Source organism: Trichosurus vulpecula, chromosome 2, assembly GCF_011100635.1.
Source record: "Trichosurus vulpecula isolate mTriVul1 chromosome 2, mTriVul1.pri, whole genome shotgun sequence".
In the NCBI taxonomy this organism is placed as follows: domain Eukaryota; kingdom Metazoa; phylum Chordata; class Mammalia; order Diprotodontia; family Phalangeridae; genus Trichosurus; species Trichosurus vulpecula.
The window spans coordinates 224,110,820-224,127,784 of record NC_050574.1 but is presented as its reverse complement, the minus strand read 5'-3'; the positions used below and the strand labels follow the sequence as shown (position 1 = coordinate 224,127,784).

General features: G+C 38.5%; 1 protein-coding gene across 1 annotated transcript in view; it reads right to left on the bottom strand.

Annotated features, from left to right (window-relative positions):
* Nucleotides 1-16,965, bottom strand: part of MYO3B (myosin IIIB) — a 636,303-nt gene that overhangs the window by 337,940 nt on the left and 281,398 nt on the right. The window contains exon 22 of the mRNA XM_036744020.1: nt 11,028-11,157. Coding sequence (XP_036599915.1) covers nt 11,028-11,157 — 130 coding nt within the window. The remainder of the gene's footprint in view (nt 1-11,027; nt 11,158-16,965) is intronic.

Here is a 16,965-nt window from a genome sequence, read left to right as displayed (position 1 = left end):
GGGTGGAATGGAAGAAAAGACAGGAATCTCTCTGCACCTGAATTCATGTGATGGGTTTCCAATAAGACAGCTAAAACTTCAGCAAAACTGTTGAGGGAAAAAATATTGCTATCTCCTTCTTTGAGATCCACTAATAAAGGAAATTATTAGTGATGCTGTATTTTGAAAGAGAAGGAACCATATGATAATGGTTCTAGAAGTGGGAGGGACCTTAGAGGTCATTTAATCCAATCCCCTCATTTTATGGTTATAGAAACTGAGATCTTGAGAGATTAATTGGCTTGCCCAAGGTCATACAGATAGTGACAGAGATGGAGTTTGAACCAAATTCTTCTTATTCTAGAGCCAGTGTTCTTTCTACAGTTTCCATCAACAGAAATCCATGTATTTGCTATCTACTTCAGATAGAAAGAGGATAGACTCAAGAGTACAGATCTGTCTGTCTGTCTGTCTATCTATCTATCTATGATACGGCCAATGCAGTTACTGCTTGACTATATATCTTTGTAAAGGGTTTTGATTTTCTTGCTTTCTCAATGCAGGGAAGAAGTAGAGGAGGGCAGGGAAGGGGAAAGGGAAAGACTGTTGCCCTGAAAATAAAATGAAACTGAATTTTTAAAAAACCTAAGAAAAGAAACCCATGTCTGACACTGGAAATCATGATAATAAAATCAGACCAAGAGCTATACAGTGGAAAGAAACTATTCTTTTATACTTTAATGAATGGTTCTTCCGAGCAGCATCAATTTCTCTCCAAAAGCAACCAGTTATGGCATTTATCCAACTGCAAAGTTTAGATTTTAGTAATTTTTTGTGGAAACCTTTGATGGATTTCAAAATTTGGACTCATTGCTTTTCCTCCTAGCTCCACAAAAATAGAAGTTTGCAAAATAACTTTGGTAACAGCCATAGTCACCAAGATGATATCAAGCTGTTTCAAGAAGACTCAGGGTTTAAGTTAAGTCAAGAAGCCTAGTCAACAAGCCTTTAATAGGTGCTATATACCAGAAACTTTGCTAAGCCCTGGAGATATAAACATGAGCAAAAAGAAAGACAGTCTCTGTTTTCAAGGAGCATAATTCTAATAGGGAGGGGGGTGGTGGATAACACAACATAAAAGGGAACTAAAAAGGTTGGGGAGAGAGGGGTCCAGATGGTGGCAAAGTCTGGAGAGTGAAACATGGTTTGTCTGGTCCCTTCCTCAAAATGGAGGTTCCAGGAAGAACTCCACGATGGGAGAAGAGGGCTGCAAGGGCAAAGAGAGAGGGCAGATGAAGCATAGTGGCAAAAACCAGAGAGTGAAAGAAAATAAGATGAGAAAGAGCAGCAGTGCCTTAATGGCTCTCTATTACACCAAAGATATGAAACAGACTTCTTCCTACACTCCAGGAATCTTAGAATTTTGTTTCTAGAAGGTAAACGTGCCACTCCACTTCTAAGCCAATTGTATATGACTGAGAAATTGCACACTGTTTCAGGACACTCTGTGCACATTCTCTTTCTTTCAAGTGGTTCCCACTTTCCTTTCAAAGACTATGCTTACACCCCCACTAAAAGCAGAGGGTATGGAAATGATTTGAAAATTCAGAAATCTAATATTATTTTTGTCCTATTCTCAAAACCTAGTAAAGATTTTGAATTAAAGTGGGAGATTATAAAGCTTTATAGGACAATACAAATGGGTCTCCCAATTCCAAACAAAAAGGTAAAGATAAAAGAAACTATAAGCTGATATTATTTTAGAAAATATTATTCTAAAATAGCATCTTAAATACAATCAACTTTTGGGGGGAAAGGAACTAAGTAACTCAAAGGAATTGTTATGTTTTATGTGGCTGTCAAACTGTATATGTATACATACATCTATGTATATATTACATCTACACACATGTGTAGATATACAGATACATACTAAAAGGCTCCTCCACAGGAAAAAGCATTTGTCTTTTGGAGCTAATTATTTTTCTTCTATTCATTTCTTTTTACCAGCATCTCGGTTTGCAGGGCAAAGTCATTTCCAGGCAGGAGTCTGATAAACTTACATGACACACAGAGAATTCTTTTGGTTAGAAGAAGAAAGCTGATTTTTATCTCTTTGTTGCTGTTCCTTATTGATGTTTAAGGTAAGTAACACAACAGTAGGGACCATGCAGTGAATTCTTAATTCTGGGACAGCACCATCTAGTGTCCATGAGTTTGAAGGCTGGGAAACTAGATGTTCTAAAGCTATGAACAGATTTAACAAGGCCTTACTCAATTTCCCAGAGTGTTACAAATACCAAACTTTGTTTGCTTTGATTTGCAGGGTGGGGATAAGATGTTGGATTCAGAGTACTGAAGACTTAGGTTCAGATACTGATGCTTACTATGCCTCATTTCCCTCATTTGTAAAATGAAGAGGTTGGATTCAGTGGCCTTTAAAATTCCTCCCAGCTCTCATTCTATGTTCTTATGCCTTAATGAATCTTTTCCACTAAACAATTATAGAATCATATAATTACAGACATTTCAAGTCAAATGGGATTTTATTCCAACTCTTTCTTTTCACAGATAAGAAGTTCAGTGTTTTATTCAAGGTTATTGTCATTTGTTCTCAAAGAGGACCAGTGACATCATGAGGGTGATGTCTTAGCTAGTGCATGTATTGGATTTAAGTGAAGCAGAGCTGCACGAAGTCATCAGCCTCACTGCAATCCAGTGGGAAGACAAAAATGTCAAGATGACTGGCAAATGGGCTAGGATAAAGTGGGTGACCTTGTATAAGGGTCACATAGCTACTGGAATTATTATAATTGTCTTCCAAGGGTAAAAGCCATTTATATAACAGTCTAAAGACCCAAAAGGGGTTAAGGAAAAGAAGTACCCCTCCATTGCTTCCTGTCATTATTTTTTTCTGGAAGATCCTCCAGAATTCATTCTTGCCCTGTCCTAAGGCCGAGCTAGAGAACAGGCCAGTGATAGGCTCCCTGATTTTTTTTTTACAGAGGCTTTTTTGAAGAAAGTGAAAAACCTGGCTTCAACTTTACTTCAGAGTTGAGTTAAAGCAAAATTAGCAAGCCATACTTATACTGCTCAGCCAAGCTTTTCCTTTTCCCTGTAGGTTACTCAACTCAGACGTGGCAACCTCCCTATTTTAGGATGCACAAACCCTTTACTGAGCAAGGGTGCCAATGATTTCAAGAGGGAGACAGAGAGAAACAATGATAAAGAGGGATTCTTTTGCCTTCCCTTTTAAAAGCACTCATACAACTATTTCCAGACATAGCCACAGAAGATAAAATTCTGAGCACACCCCTGTGCATAGATGAAGTTGGCTCTGTGGGCAGAAACAGTTGAGTCCCAAGATTTTGGCAAATCAAAAGACGTTTGACCCAATTAGAGTCCCTTTTGAGGAAAAGCAAAGACTTGGAGGTCCTTATTGGTATCAGTTATCCTGTGCCTCTGCTGCAAGATTAAATGTGCAACCAGCCATAAAGATTAATGTAATGAAGCTTGTGACCTGTGTATAGGCCAATGATTTCTAACAATTTTAGGAACTCTCATACCCTGTCACTATAGAATGCTGGTTTCAAGCCTGAAGCATTTTGTGAGCTGCTGGTTAGGCAAGACTCCTAATCTGGTGATGAGAATGATGACTCAACACTGCTTGCTCACGTGAGCAAAAGAGTTGGTGAGAGAGCTTTGGAGAAAGTATGTGCCCAAGTTTTAGAGTCTCTTTGGGACTGACTCCAAGGAGAGAGAGAAAGGGCTTTGGAAAGCAGCAGATTTGCTGGTATGTGAATCCCAGATCCTCAACATGTCCTTGATTCCTGCTTGCCTCCTTGGAGATTTGAGGGGATTTCTCCTTGGGTGAAATTTGGGCCTCTCTCTTGGTTGAGTTATCTCTAGTGCAATGACTCAGAGATTACCTAATTTCCCATTTCCTCAGTCTACTCAAGTCTCATGATCTAGTCCCCCATTCTATCTGAACATCACATTTACTCTCGACCTTTCCATCACCCACAAATGTTCTACTTCCATGTTAACAAGCTTCGAAATTCCCTTCCCTGACCATAATCTTTCATTATTCTATCTTTTCCTATGCCTTTTGACCCCAAACCCACTTTTTTGCCCTCAAGACTTGCAGTATTCTCTTCCTCCTTGGTTCCTTTCAACACCTTCATTCCTGGACACTCTCTTTTCTTCCTGAATCCAACAACTCGGGGAACAAGTTGAACATGACATTATCTTCTACTCTCAAATTCCTTCTTCGCTTATCTCATTACTGATCACAGCTGGCCACAAATGTAGATGAAGCAGGTATATAACTGAAAAGCTGTGTACTTGCTACTAAAAACTATTTTTTTGCCAATTGTTGGGCACAGTGTGATCCACAGGAGGTACTTCAGGTGGCTTTTTCACTATAAATACTACTGAAATTTAAACATATATTTTTACAAAATGGTACTGGGGAGACAGTCGGTTAAAAGAGAGGGGATTTGTAAGGAAAGAGAAAATATAGCAACAAGAATAACTGCTTAGAATGTATCTTCCATGTCACTTCTGAGACTTCAGACTAAATAGCCTTAAAAAGCAAGGGTCTCTTTAGTTTACAAACCCACCCCCTCTCTTCCTTGAGTAAAGCATAATTATTATAAAGCACCCATAATTAGTTCTACTTTTATATCTTGGAGAGTAGGACAATGAAGCTGATCTGATACCATTACAACTCCCACAAAATTTTTGTTTTGTTTTTGGAGGGGGGAGGGGTTCAGGGGGAAAAAAGACAGAAATAGATAATATCAATGCTTTGTAGGCAGAAGTGTACAGGCAAATGTGTGGCAATTAGCAGGAAAAAAAATACCCTTAAAAGTTTAATCTGCACGATTAACATTTTATCCATCATTTTCTTAAGTCTTGACTTGATTATTAAAAAGTAATGCTTATGGTTCATATTTCTATAAAGTTTTCCTTATGACAGCCCATAAAGGAGGCAATCAGAGTAGCATCATCCTCACTTTACTCTGAGCAGAGTGGTAAAGTGACTTATTCTAACAAAATTGCTTTGTTTTTACTTTATATACCTTTTAGATTTGTCCATCTGTGTACCTGTGGTTTCCTCTCAATAGAATGTAAACTCCCTGAAGACATGGACTTTTTGGTTTTTGTCTTTGTATTTCTAATGCCTTGCACAATGCAAGCTATTCAGCGGTTATTTGGTAAATGCTTGTTCAGCTGAATTAAATGGAAGTGAACTAAATTGTGTTAGGAATTGGTACAGAATGTCATGTCAATACCTCTCTAGATCAAAATTTCAAGGATGGGCACAGTATAAGAGTAAATGTTCTTGGATTTGGAATGCTACCTGTAGGAACTCAGCTAAATCACCATCCCTCTTTGGACCTCAGTTTCCTCACTAGTAAAACAGAGGGATTAAATTCCTTGACCTCAAAGATCCTTTCTAGGTCTAGATGCTACCTATATCAGTCGGTTTAGTTTGTGTCTTGTCTTGGGGAAAGGATGGGATGAATCTTTCTTCATGGTCAGAAAAGAAGGACTAATATGGGGAGGGAAATATTGAGGGAGAGAGAAAGAGAAAGAAAGGTGCAATCAAGGAGAGAGAAGAAAGAGGGAATTAATGAAGAACTGAAGAAAGAAACATTTGCTATGGGGAATGAAATGAGTAGAAACATCAAGCATAATAACTGAAGGAAGATGTTTACAAGGCAAAAGGGAAGAATGAGGTAGGAAAGTGCCCTAAATTAGGTTGTCTCTCTGAATAATCACTCTGAAGGGAGCTCTTCCTCACAACTTTGGCACTTGACATACTTGACGTGTTTAATGTCTTCTTAGCATAAAGGAGGTTCAAAGACTTTAACATGGCATTGCCCTGGCTACCAGCAAAGATCACATTTCAGAATTAGTTCACTTTATTTGAGAGGCAGCATGGCAAAGTAGATGGAGGGCTAGCCCCAAAGCTGGAAAGATCAGGCTTCAAGTCTCATCTCTGATATCTACTGTGTGACTACTGGTGACTTAGAACCTCTAAGTTCTTGCAAGAATTAACTTGTGATCCTGTATTTTATTTTTGATTTTAGTCTGTAAGTGACTTTATTCTGTAACCATATTCTGATCCTATGGAACAAACCTAAAGCTTCGTCTCTGTCTCTGAGTGAAGAAGTTCATTAATTTGAAAACTTAGTCTCCTCTCTCCCTAAGTTAGATACCAAAGGCTTAAGCTTTCCCACAATGACTATTAGTTAAAGAAAAACTTTGTCCTTAATACTCCCATAAAAAATTAGCATTTCCTGTGTTATCCTTGAGAAGCTGGACTAACTGACCTTGTCCCATCTTTAGCAATTCAGGTGGTCTTATCTAATCCCCAGGTGCCAGTGAGTCTGTAATGCCTGGGTCCCTATCAATAACTTCAGAATGCAGCTGGGATCCATAAAATTCCCAAAACCATTTCTTAGAGATAGAGAGAAGCTGTCTCCAACCCCTGTGTAGGCTGTGACCGCTTTCTGCTATATGACTACTTTTTTTGATATAACCAATAATGATCCCTCATTCCTGTGATACTGGCCAATAATATGGTTTCTGTTTTGTTCTTTGTTCTATGCTTATAAAAATTAGCCACATCTTTGATTTTGGGGTCTTTGGCATAAATGGAGGCAAGCCATTGATCCTTTATTATCAGATTGCATGCCCCTGTTGGGGGCAGCTAGGTGACACTAGCTAGAGAGAGTGCCAGGTCTTCCTAAGTTCAAATCTGGCCTCAGATATTTACTAACTGTGTGACTCTGGGAACATCACTTAACCCTGTTTGCCTCAGTTTCCTCATTTGTAAAATTAACTGGAGAAGGAAATGGCAAACCACTCCAGTATCTTTGCCAAGAAAACCCCAAATGGGGTCACAAAGAGTCCTAATGAAATGACTGAACCACAAATGCCATTAATAAACATCTTGCTTAGAAAAACTTGCCTTAGTTTACCTTTTTGATAAATTTCATACATAACATACTCTAGTCAACTCTTAAAGAATGTTAGATTCAGAGAAGACTTATACTCACAAAGAATATAAGTTTCTGCCTGGTACAAGGGAGTTTCCTCACCTAGAAGTTTTCTTTACCAAATGAAATCACAGGACCAGTTCCTATCCCTTTCAAAATTAAATTAAAATTTCAAAATTTAATGTGACTGAATTTCATTGCTAAGACAAAGGCAAATAATTAAAAACCTATTTAGTCAGAAAGATCTAACTCATGCCAAAGCTATTCATAATTTTTCCACTCAATGTAACACCAACCAGTGGTATTTCTAGGCTCATTTCTTCTCTATTCAAAGGGAGACTTTAGCACGTCAAGTTTCCATTAATTCATGGAATCATGGAATCTCTAAATTAGAGTGAACCTCAAAGGCCATCTAGATCAACCTGTAAATGTTCAAGAATTTTCTTCTACAAAAAAACTACAAAAAAATCACCCAGATTTTACCTGAAGACATACTGAGAGAGAGTGGGTGATTTGTTGTACAACAAACAGATGGCACTACATAATGGATAGAGAACTAGTCTTAGAGTCAGGAAGTCCTGGATTCAAGTCTCACCTCTGATATCTACTGGCTGTATGACTTTGGGCAAATTATTTGACCTCTTGGGGCTATGGACAGTTCTGCTAAGTTTCAGAACAGATAAAGATCTGCACTGGTGGAGAGAGCTTCCTATTTGGATGAAGTAATAGGCGTAGACCATGGCAACTGTGAGCCCATGTTCTCACTGCCATGATTACTGGATGCAGAAAGGAGAGAGAAATCCCCTTTTTGCCTTGTTGAAACACCAAGGAAGAGCTGGCAGAATTTCAAAAGAGAGAAGAGATGGAGTGGATGGGACTTTTTCTTCTCTTTTTATAGCATAGTGAGTGGGTGACACTTCTAAGCTCAGTAGACAATCTTCTCAGTCATCCAGTCACGGGGACTAATAAGGAACCACTTCATCAACTTAATTTTTAGAACATAACTAGAGCGTGTCTCTCCATGGAGCCAGAGTATACATGCCCAGCTATATTGGAGGTGTCCCAAGCCAGCAGTGCAGGGATTTCCTTGATCATCCCCCTTACATTTGTATCTATGTCTATGTCTATGACTATATCTACATCTTACCTCTATCTGTCTTTGTTTGTGTCAATGTCTATATCTACAATTGATTCTCACTATTCAGAGTAGTTATGTTCTATAAAATCATCTCAAACACTGAATCAGTGAATACTAAACCATTGCTCCTTGGGGAAATATAGAGTTAGATCCCTGCAAGCCTCTAGTCACAACATTTATTTTAGCACTTTCCAGAGCAGCCTCAAGTACAAATTTCTTCTTCCTTTTTCTGAATGTACTGTACTGTTGATTCATTAACATTGAACTCACAACCAATACTACTGTAACTCATGCCTGAATGAGACTTTTCTAACACCTGTATTTTCTCTGTAAGCAATATCACAGCTTTCATGTGCTTAGAAACACTAGATAACATTTCAGCATTATACTTGGGGGCCATTTTAAATGATGAAATCGCTATCAAAAGCCACAAAAATGTGGAAAATGGCACTAAACCAAGCAAAAGATATTCATTTACAGTATGAGAGCTGAAATAAGAAGGCAGAGCATCTTCACCTTCTTCAACCTCAGCTGGGACTCTGATGATTTAAATTATCTACTGCTCTGCACTTTTGATCCTCCTAGCAATCCAGGGAGGTAGATGCTGTATTATTATTCACATTTTATAGTTAAGGAAACTGAGGCAAACAAAGGTTAAGGGCCTTGCCCAGGAGAATATAACTCATCAGGGGGATTTTACCAGACTGCCGAAGGATCCAAGACAAAAAAAATTTTACAAATGCCTACCCTACATATGAATGTAATGGAATATTATTTGCTATAAGAAATGACAAGCCGGTGGATTTCAGAAAAAGCTGGAAAGACTTACACAATCTGATGCACAGTGAAGTGAGCAGAACCAGGAGAACATTGTACACAGTAACAGCAATGTTGTGAGATGATCAACTATGAATAACTTAGCTCTTCTCAGCAATGCAATGATTTGAGACAATATATTAATAATTCCAAAGACTCATGATGGAAAATGCTGTCCTCATCCAGAGAAAGAACTGATGGAGTCTGAATGTAGATCGAAGAATACTACTTGCACTTTCTTTTTTTCGTGGTTTTTTCCTTTTAGTCTGTTTCTTTTTTTCACAAAATGACTATTATGGAAATATGTTTTTCATGATTGTACATATATAACCGATTTAAAATTATGAGAGTAGTTATGTTCTATAAAATCATCTCAAACACTGAATCAGTGAATACTGAACCATTGCTCCTTGGGGAAATAGAGAGTTAGGTCCCTGCAAGCCTCCAGTCACAACATTTATTTTAGCACTTTCCAGAGCAGCCTCAAGTACAAATTGATGAATTTCCACTTCCTTTTTCTGGATGTACTGTATTGTTGATTCATTAACATTGAACTCACAGCCAATACTACTATAACTCATGCCTGAATGAGACTTTTAGGGAGAGGAGGGGAGGAAGGGATGGAGAAAATTTGGAACTCAAATTTTTTTTAAAAATGAATGTTGAAAATTATCTCTACAGGTAAATTAGAAAGGATTAAATATTATTTAAAAAAAACACCTACCATAGACCTTTTCTACTGAGTCATAGACCTATTGGGCTGCATGAATTGGGTCACTATATATATATATATATGAAGAGATAAATCCATATTGTGAGACCAAAAATAGAAGGGAAATAATAGAAGTTTCCTATTTGAAAATAGAGAGGCCTCAGGGCTTTCACAATCTCACTTTCAATTAGTCAGAAAAGACTTCCTGAAAGACATGGCATTTCAGAATGACCTCTAAATCAGAGTAAGTATTGATTTTCAGGTTACAAATAAATTTTAGCAAGTAAGTGAATTCACAAATATGGAATCTAAGAATAATGAGGATGAATTGTATATCTACATCTAATATGCGCCATTCATTCATTCATTAAATATTTATTATGCATCTTCTGTGTGCTAGGCACTGTTCTAAGTGCTAGGGATATGCAGAAAACAGTTCCACTCCTTGAGAAGCCGCAATCTAATGAGGAAGACAACATCCAAAGGAAAGCACTAGTACTAAGAGGGATTGGGAAAGGCTTCCTGTAGAAGGTGGAATTTTAGCTGGGATTTAAAAGAGGCCAGGAGGAACAGATGAGGAAGGAGAAATTCCAGGTATGGGGAACAGACAGCAAAATTGCTCGGAGTTGGCAGATGGTGTGTCTTGCTTGAAGAATAGCAAGGAGGGCAATGTCACACTGGATCAAAGATGGTATAGTAGGCAATGGAGTGTGAGGAGGGGAGAGGGTATAAGATGTAAGAAGACTGGAAAGGTGGGGGGGCAGGTTATGAAGGAGTTTGAATGACAAAACAGGATTTTTTTTTAAATTAGAGCAACACCCACATATATGTAATTTGTTGTTCAATTATTTTTCAGTCGTGTCTGACTCTTCGTGACCCATTTGGGGTTTTCTTGGCAAAGATACTGGAGTGGTTTACCATTTCCCTCTCCAGCTCATTATACAGATAAGGAAACTGAGGCAAACAGAGGTTTAAGTGATTTGCCTGGGGTCACACAGCTAGTAAATGTCTGAGGCCAGATTTGAACTCAAGAAGACGAGTCTTCCTGACACCAGGCCTGGCACGCTATCCACCGTGCCACCAAAAGAAAATTGGAAGTGCTAAAAAAAATCAAATCTGCAAAGACTCCCTATTTAGAACTACCTTTCTGGAACAGGAGTGACTGTTCACTCCAACCCCACTCCTGACTCACCCCTCCATGTCCCTGTACCCTCTACCTACAAAGCAATTTTCAAATCTCATTCTCCAGTTTTAAGAATGGCTTTTTACTCAGAACTCACTGTCTAGGATTAGAAGCCTTAGCAGAACCACAAGGCTAATGGAAACCATCTGAACAGTGTGGTTCAGACTAGACTAGCGGACAAATAAATACCTGTTTTGGTTAATGGAATAGAGAAGAGCTGCTGAACAAGTTTGTTCTCTGAAGTTCTCAGGACCATGACGATGTCAGCAGGTAATGTGTCTCGATTCTTCTCAAGGAAGCCAAAAGCATCGTATAAAACCTGCATCAGAAACATTAAATAAGCAAAAAATAAGCTGCCTGCCATCAGTAATGGCAAGAATTTGCCTCAGGTGAATAATTAGTTGTGACAGAGAGTGGTTTAAAGATAGACCTCCGAAGAGAATTCAAACCTGGTACAGCTGTGCTTTCTAAATCTGGACAAGGAAGTCAAAATAAAGTACGGTGCATGTGCAGCTGCTGATGGGCCTCTTCACCCTCACTTCTTGTCAGAGGCCTCTTACAGTGAAGGACAAGTACAGGAACATGTGTGATGACAAGAGTCAGTCTCAGAGTCAGGAAGACCTGAGTTCCAGTGCCACCTCTCACACATTCTGACTCTGGGCAAGTTACAACCTCTCAGTGCTCTAGTTGCTGAAAATGTGTTGATCTCAACTGGTAGAGAGAGAGTTTCCTCACAAGGAAATTTCTTGTACTAATTAAATCAAAGGTCTAGTCCTTGCCCTGCCCAGTTATGCATAGAAATAAATGGTTAGTCTTCCTGTTGCTACTACTACTACTACTACTGATTAGAGGCAATATGGTGTTGTGAAGTAACCAGGAAAAACCTAGGTTTGAGTCTCATCCCTGATACTTGGAAGCTATGTGACTACAGGCAAGTCATTGAAATTCTTTGAGCCTTAGTTTCTTATATTTGAAATGGGAATGATAACAACAGTAGTTATTAATAATATGCGGTGGATAGAGCACTGGCATTAGAATCAGGAAGACTCATTTTCCCGAGTTCAAATCTGGCCTCAGACACTTACCAGCTGTATGATCCTGAGCAAGTCATTTAACCCTGTTTGCCTCAATGTCTTCATCTATAAAATGAGCTGGAGAAGGAAATGGCAAACCACTCCAGTATTTTTGCCAAGATAAAGTATGATATAATAGGCACATAAACAAGATATATACAGGCTACATTGGAAATAATCAACAGAAAGAAAGGTCTAGTATTAAGAGAGGTTAGGAGAGGCTTCCTGTAGAAGGTGGGATTTATGAGATAGTAAATGTGAAGAGTCCTGTAACCAATCCTGCTAATGAGAAGTTGGTCTCTCATCTATTTTTGATAAAACCCTATGTTTATGTCACCGGAGTCTCAAAGCCTATTAGTATATGCCTCTTTTTTCACTTTGCTGTTGTCCCCTTGTTGATGGAAATCAGTGCTCTGCTCCTGTGTGAGGGGCAAGATTGGGAAAGAGGAGACCTCTTCAAGTCTCTTTGAGTCTCCTGAGTCTTTGATCTCTGCAATTGCTTTAGGCATTTCTGGTTTCCAACTTGAGAGAGAAGATGGATGATGCCAACCCCACTTGAGATTGCTGAGGGGAAAATAAGATCCTGGGAAGAAGCTGATATGAGAACAGCTGTCAATCTTCATCATGTCTCTGCTTCCTGTTTGCTATACTTCTAGAGTCTTCTGGGAATTTCTCCTTGGTTAAGATCTGGGACTCTCTTATTTGAGCTGAGCTACCTACTCTCAATGAGAGAGCTTTTATTCTGTGTCATCTGGTATATATTCTCCTATGTATGCTTTCTCTAATTTGCTACTGACTTGGATAAATGGGTTTCTTTGTTACTTCCTATGTGTGTTTATTTTGGAACCGGTGTTTGATGGGAACAGAGTCAAACCTTGGATATAAAGCTTGGATCCTACTCTCCCCATGAAAGAAACAGCAATCAGAAGTTTAGCTTGAACCTGAAAACCAATTTCTTTAGACTGATAACATTTAAGGAGCAGATAGACATAATTCTAGCCTGATTTCTTCTCTTTGCAGAGAGTAGAATGGCCAAGATTCTGGCTTCAAACTCCTGCTTCTCCAGCTGGCAGAAATTAAAAGTTTCCTTTGGAGAAGAAGGTATAGTAGCAATTTAGATTTGAAGAGCTTTCCCACCCATTAGTAGGCCATGTGACCTGCTCATGTCACAGGAAGCCTAAGTCATATGTGGTGGGAGGAGCTTCCTGACAGGAAAAGGAAGTTATGTCACAGAAAATGTTGAGAGAGAGAGAGCAGTTATGGCTGCTAATGGCCCTCGTGATACTTAGAACCGAACAGGCTGCTTAGCTGTACTGTGAATTTGTCTTTGGGAAGACCCCAGCAGGGGATCAGAGAGGTTTTGGGATGGCGAGGCTCCATGTTGTGATATTGTGTTTTGGGTTCCTTGCTGTTATGATGAAGTGGGTTAACTGGCTGTGGGAGCTGAACATTTGGTTATGGGATATGGTTCTCTGGTGTCTGAATAAATGTTATACTTCTTCTACCTTCTATGTGGAGAGTCTTGTATACTTTGCGATACAGAACTACATAAGCATATTCACAATTATCATTGATATTGTGTTTATTGCCTTACTGATATAGAAGGTAAGGGGGGAGAAAAGGCTAGAGATTTCTATCTTGCCTCCCTTCAAGCCACACAACAATAACTCATACTACATGTGGGGACAGCTTTGCTGCATTTATACAGCATCTCATAGTTATCGTTTAAAAAAAAACTGATTTTTTTTACATCACCTTCATTTTCCAATATATCTCTCCTCTCTTCCCTTTTCAGTTATCCATTCAAATAAGAATATAAAAAAGGGGAAAGCAGTTCAGCAAAAGTAACTACCAAGATTGCCATTATATGCAGTTAATATATGTACACCCCTAATCTCCACACCTCTGCAGAGAAGGGATGGAAATGAATTTTCGTATCTCCACCCTGGGGCTAAATTTGGTCATTTAATTTCATGGTATTCAATTTTGATTGTTACTGTTGTTCTTTCCAATGTAGCCATTGTGTGTATGTATGGTTCTCCTGGTTCTATTTACTTCACTTTGCATCAATGTACATAAATCTTCCTTTGCTTCTCTATAGTCTTCATATTCATGGTTTATTAGAGCATAATATTATTTTATCATTTTGGAGTTTTTGATGCATTTCCTATAAATCATTTCATTTAATGCAACATCTCTTTGAGGGAGGCAAAACAAGTATCTTACAGATGAAATCTCAAACTCAACATAGTCAAAACAGAGCTCACTATCTTTCATTCCCAAACCCACTCATCTTCCAAGTGTCTATATTTCTGTCAAAGGCATCACCATTCTTCCAGTGTGTCAGTTTGATGTTCAAAGCCCCTCATAATCTAACAGGTTCTCCCAACCCCTCCTCCTCTTGACTTCTTTTCAGTCTTCTTACACCTTACTCCTTGTCCTATACTCTTCAATCCAGTGACACTGGCCTCCTTTATGATCCACAAATGACATTCCATCTCTTGTTGCTATTGTTTAGTTGTTTCAGCCATATCTGACTCTTCATTGACCCATTTGGTGTTTTCTTGGCAAAGACAGATACTGGAGTGGTTTACCATTTCTTCTCCCTTTCATTTTACAGATAAGGAAACTGAGGCAGATTTTAGTTAGTTAATAAACATTAGTTAAGTACCAACTATGTGCCAGGCACTGTGCAAAATACTGGGACTACAAAGAAAGGCAAAAGATAGTCCCCATCTTCAAGGAGCTCACTCTAGTGCCTACCATATTGCCCAACATAGAGTAGACAGTAAATACTGATTGATTGACTGAAAAAAACAGAAGCTCAATCAAATAGACTAAATGTTTTATCCAAAATTGTTTAATTAGTAAGTGGCAGACTCAAGACTAGAAACCAAGGCTTTAGATTTGTAGTCTAGGAATTTTTACTGTCTCTTACACTATATTAACTCTTGTGGATTACAAAGATTACATTGTTATTACCATGTTTAGGGAAACTCAAGGTGGAAAAAGTGCACTAGGAGACATCTAGTGGTAAAACAACCCCCACACCAACTGCTGGGAATGAGGGATTCCAGACTGGTGGAACAGATAAATGTTGCTTTAAGGAAAACAAATAATGATGGAACATCTGAGGACATGTGCAGATAGAATAAAGACTCCTTTATATGTATGTATACATATCTATCTATGTCTCTATCTATTTATGTCTCTATCTATCTATCTATCTACGCCTTTATCTATCTATGTATCTATCTATCTATGCCTCTATCTATCATCTACATATACATATACACATATATACTAAGTGAATTTCAAGAAACTGGAGGAGAGATTATATGGAATACTCTTCAGTTTTATATTTCACAATCTTGATTCTCTAAGTTGACCAGTTCAACCATACACTGCCTTCTGCCTGTTATTTCCTTGTCTGTTTGTCTTTACAACATTCACGCCCTGCCATTCCTCAACCATAGGTTGCCCCACCATCCACCTTCTCTGCTCCAACTCCTACGTTACTGAATATCATTGGAGGATATCATGAAGTTGAACCAATTGAGTCCACTACAAATTTGTGTTATCTAATCTCAACTGGGCCCACTGGTGCGTGGCCACCCTTTTCCTCTTGTGCCTTACTCCATCATGCTCCCCTAAGCAACTTACATTTGCAGAGTGAAATAATGCTCTGGGCAGGTCATGATGGTATTGCTGGTACTTTTTTGATCCAAGTTTCCTCAGGCACCTCTTGGCACCAGAGAAATGTGAGTCACTCAGAGCATTACATATATGTACTGCTAGTTGTCTCCATATCAGCTGGTGGTCAAGGGACCAGCAAAGTCCCAAGGACATTCTACCATGTCTTGCCCCTTAGTGTAGACCAACATTCTCAGGGCATGGAAAAGCAAGTTATTTAATTTTTAGTTTTCTTATCTGTAAAATGAGGATAGTGGTGTTTATCTATTCACCTCAAACAGATGTGAAGAAAGTGCTTTTTATTCTTTTTTCCTTCTTTTTAATTTCTCTTTCTCTGTCTTCCCATCTCACCCAGGCTAAAAGTCCAGTGGCTACCCACAGGTCCTGAGAGGTAGGTATATGGATCTTCTATAAATCAGGCATATTACTGGCCTTACCTAACTCACAACATTGGTGTGGGTATCAAAGCCCTTTGCAAAGCTAAAACATTATACAAAAGTAAGGCATAATATGGTAGACAGTATAGTTTGATATAATTATATATAATATGATATATGTAAGGTATAATATGATGTAGTAGATACAATGCTTGACTTGGATTCATGAAGACCTTGATTCAAGTCCCCTTTCCTAAATTTATTGGCAGTGTAACCATGGGCAAGTCACTTTAACTTCTGAAACCTCAATTTCCCTATCTATAGAATGGGAATATCCATGTGTGGAGTACCTACCTCATTAGGTTGTTGTGAGGCCATAACAAAATGTATGAAAATATTTTATAAATGTCAGCTATTTACATTTTTAAAAAGGAAACTTTGAGCATCTGCCTCGACTTTGCTATTGGAACATGAAATTTAGGTTGACGTATACCATCACAGTAGTTGGATAAAAAGAAAACAATTTAGATTGTCATCAACGACTTATTCCAGTGGAGTTGTCATCAAAGGACCTACATTCAAATCCTGGCCCTGCTATTAACTATCTGTGTGAATTTGAGTGAGTCAATAAACTTTTCTAGGCTCCAGTTTCCTCATTTATAAAGTGAGAAGATTGGACCAGATGGCTTCTAATGACCCTTCCTACTTGAAATCTATGATCCCCTGTCTGCAAATATTTTGATGCTTGGTGTTGAGTAGAATAAACATCTGGAAGTTTAATTGATTTTCTTGGCTTTTTATTTGGATGTTACAGTCCCCTGTAGGCCTTGCCTAAAATTATATCAACCCTTCCAGTTTTATTTCCATTTTAGAATTACTTTAAAATTTGAACGTTCACAGCTAAACACACTGGGAAAAGATGTAATATGTTTGCTCTCTGGAGAGCCATCACTTCTAGGCAATACCTCAGGTAAGAGGCAGATG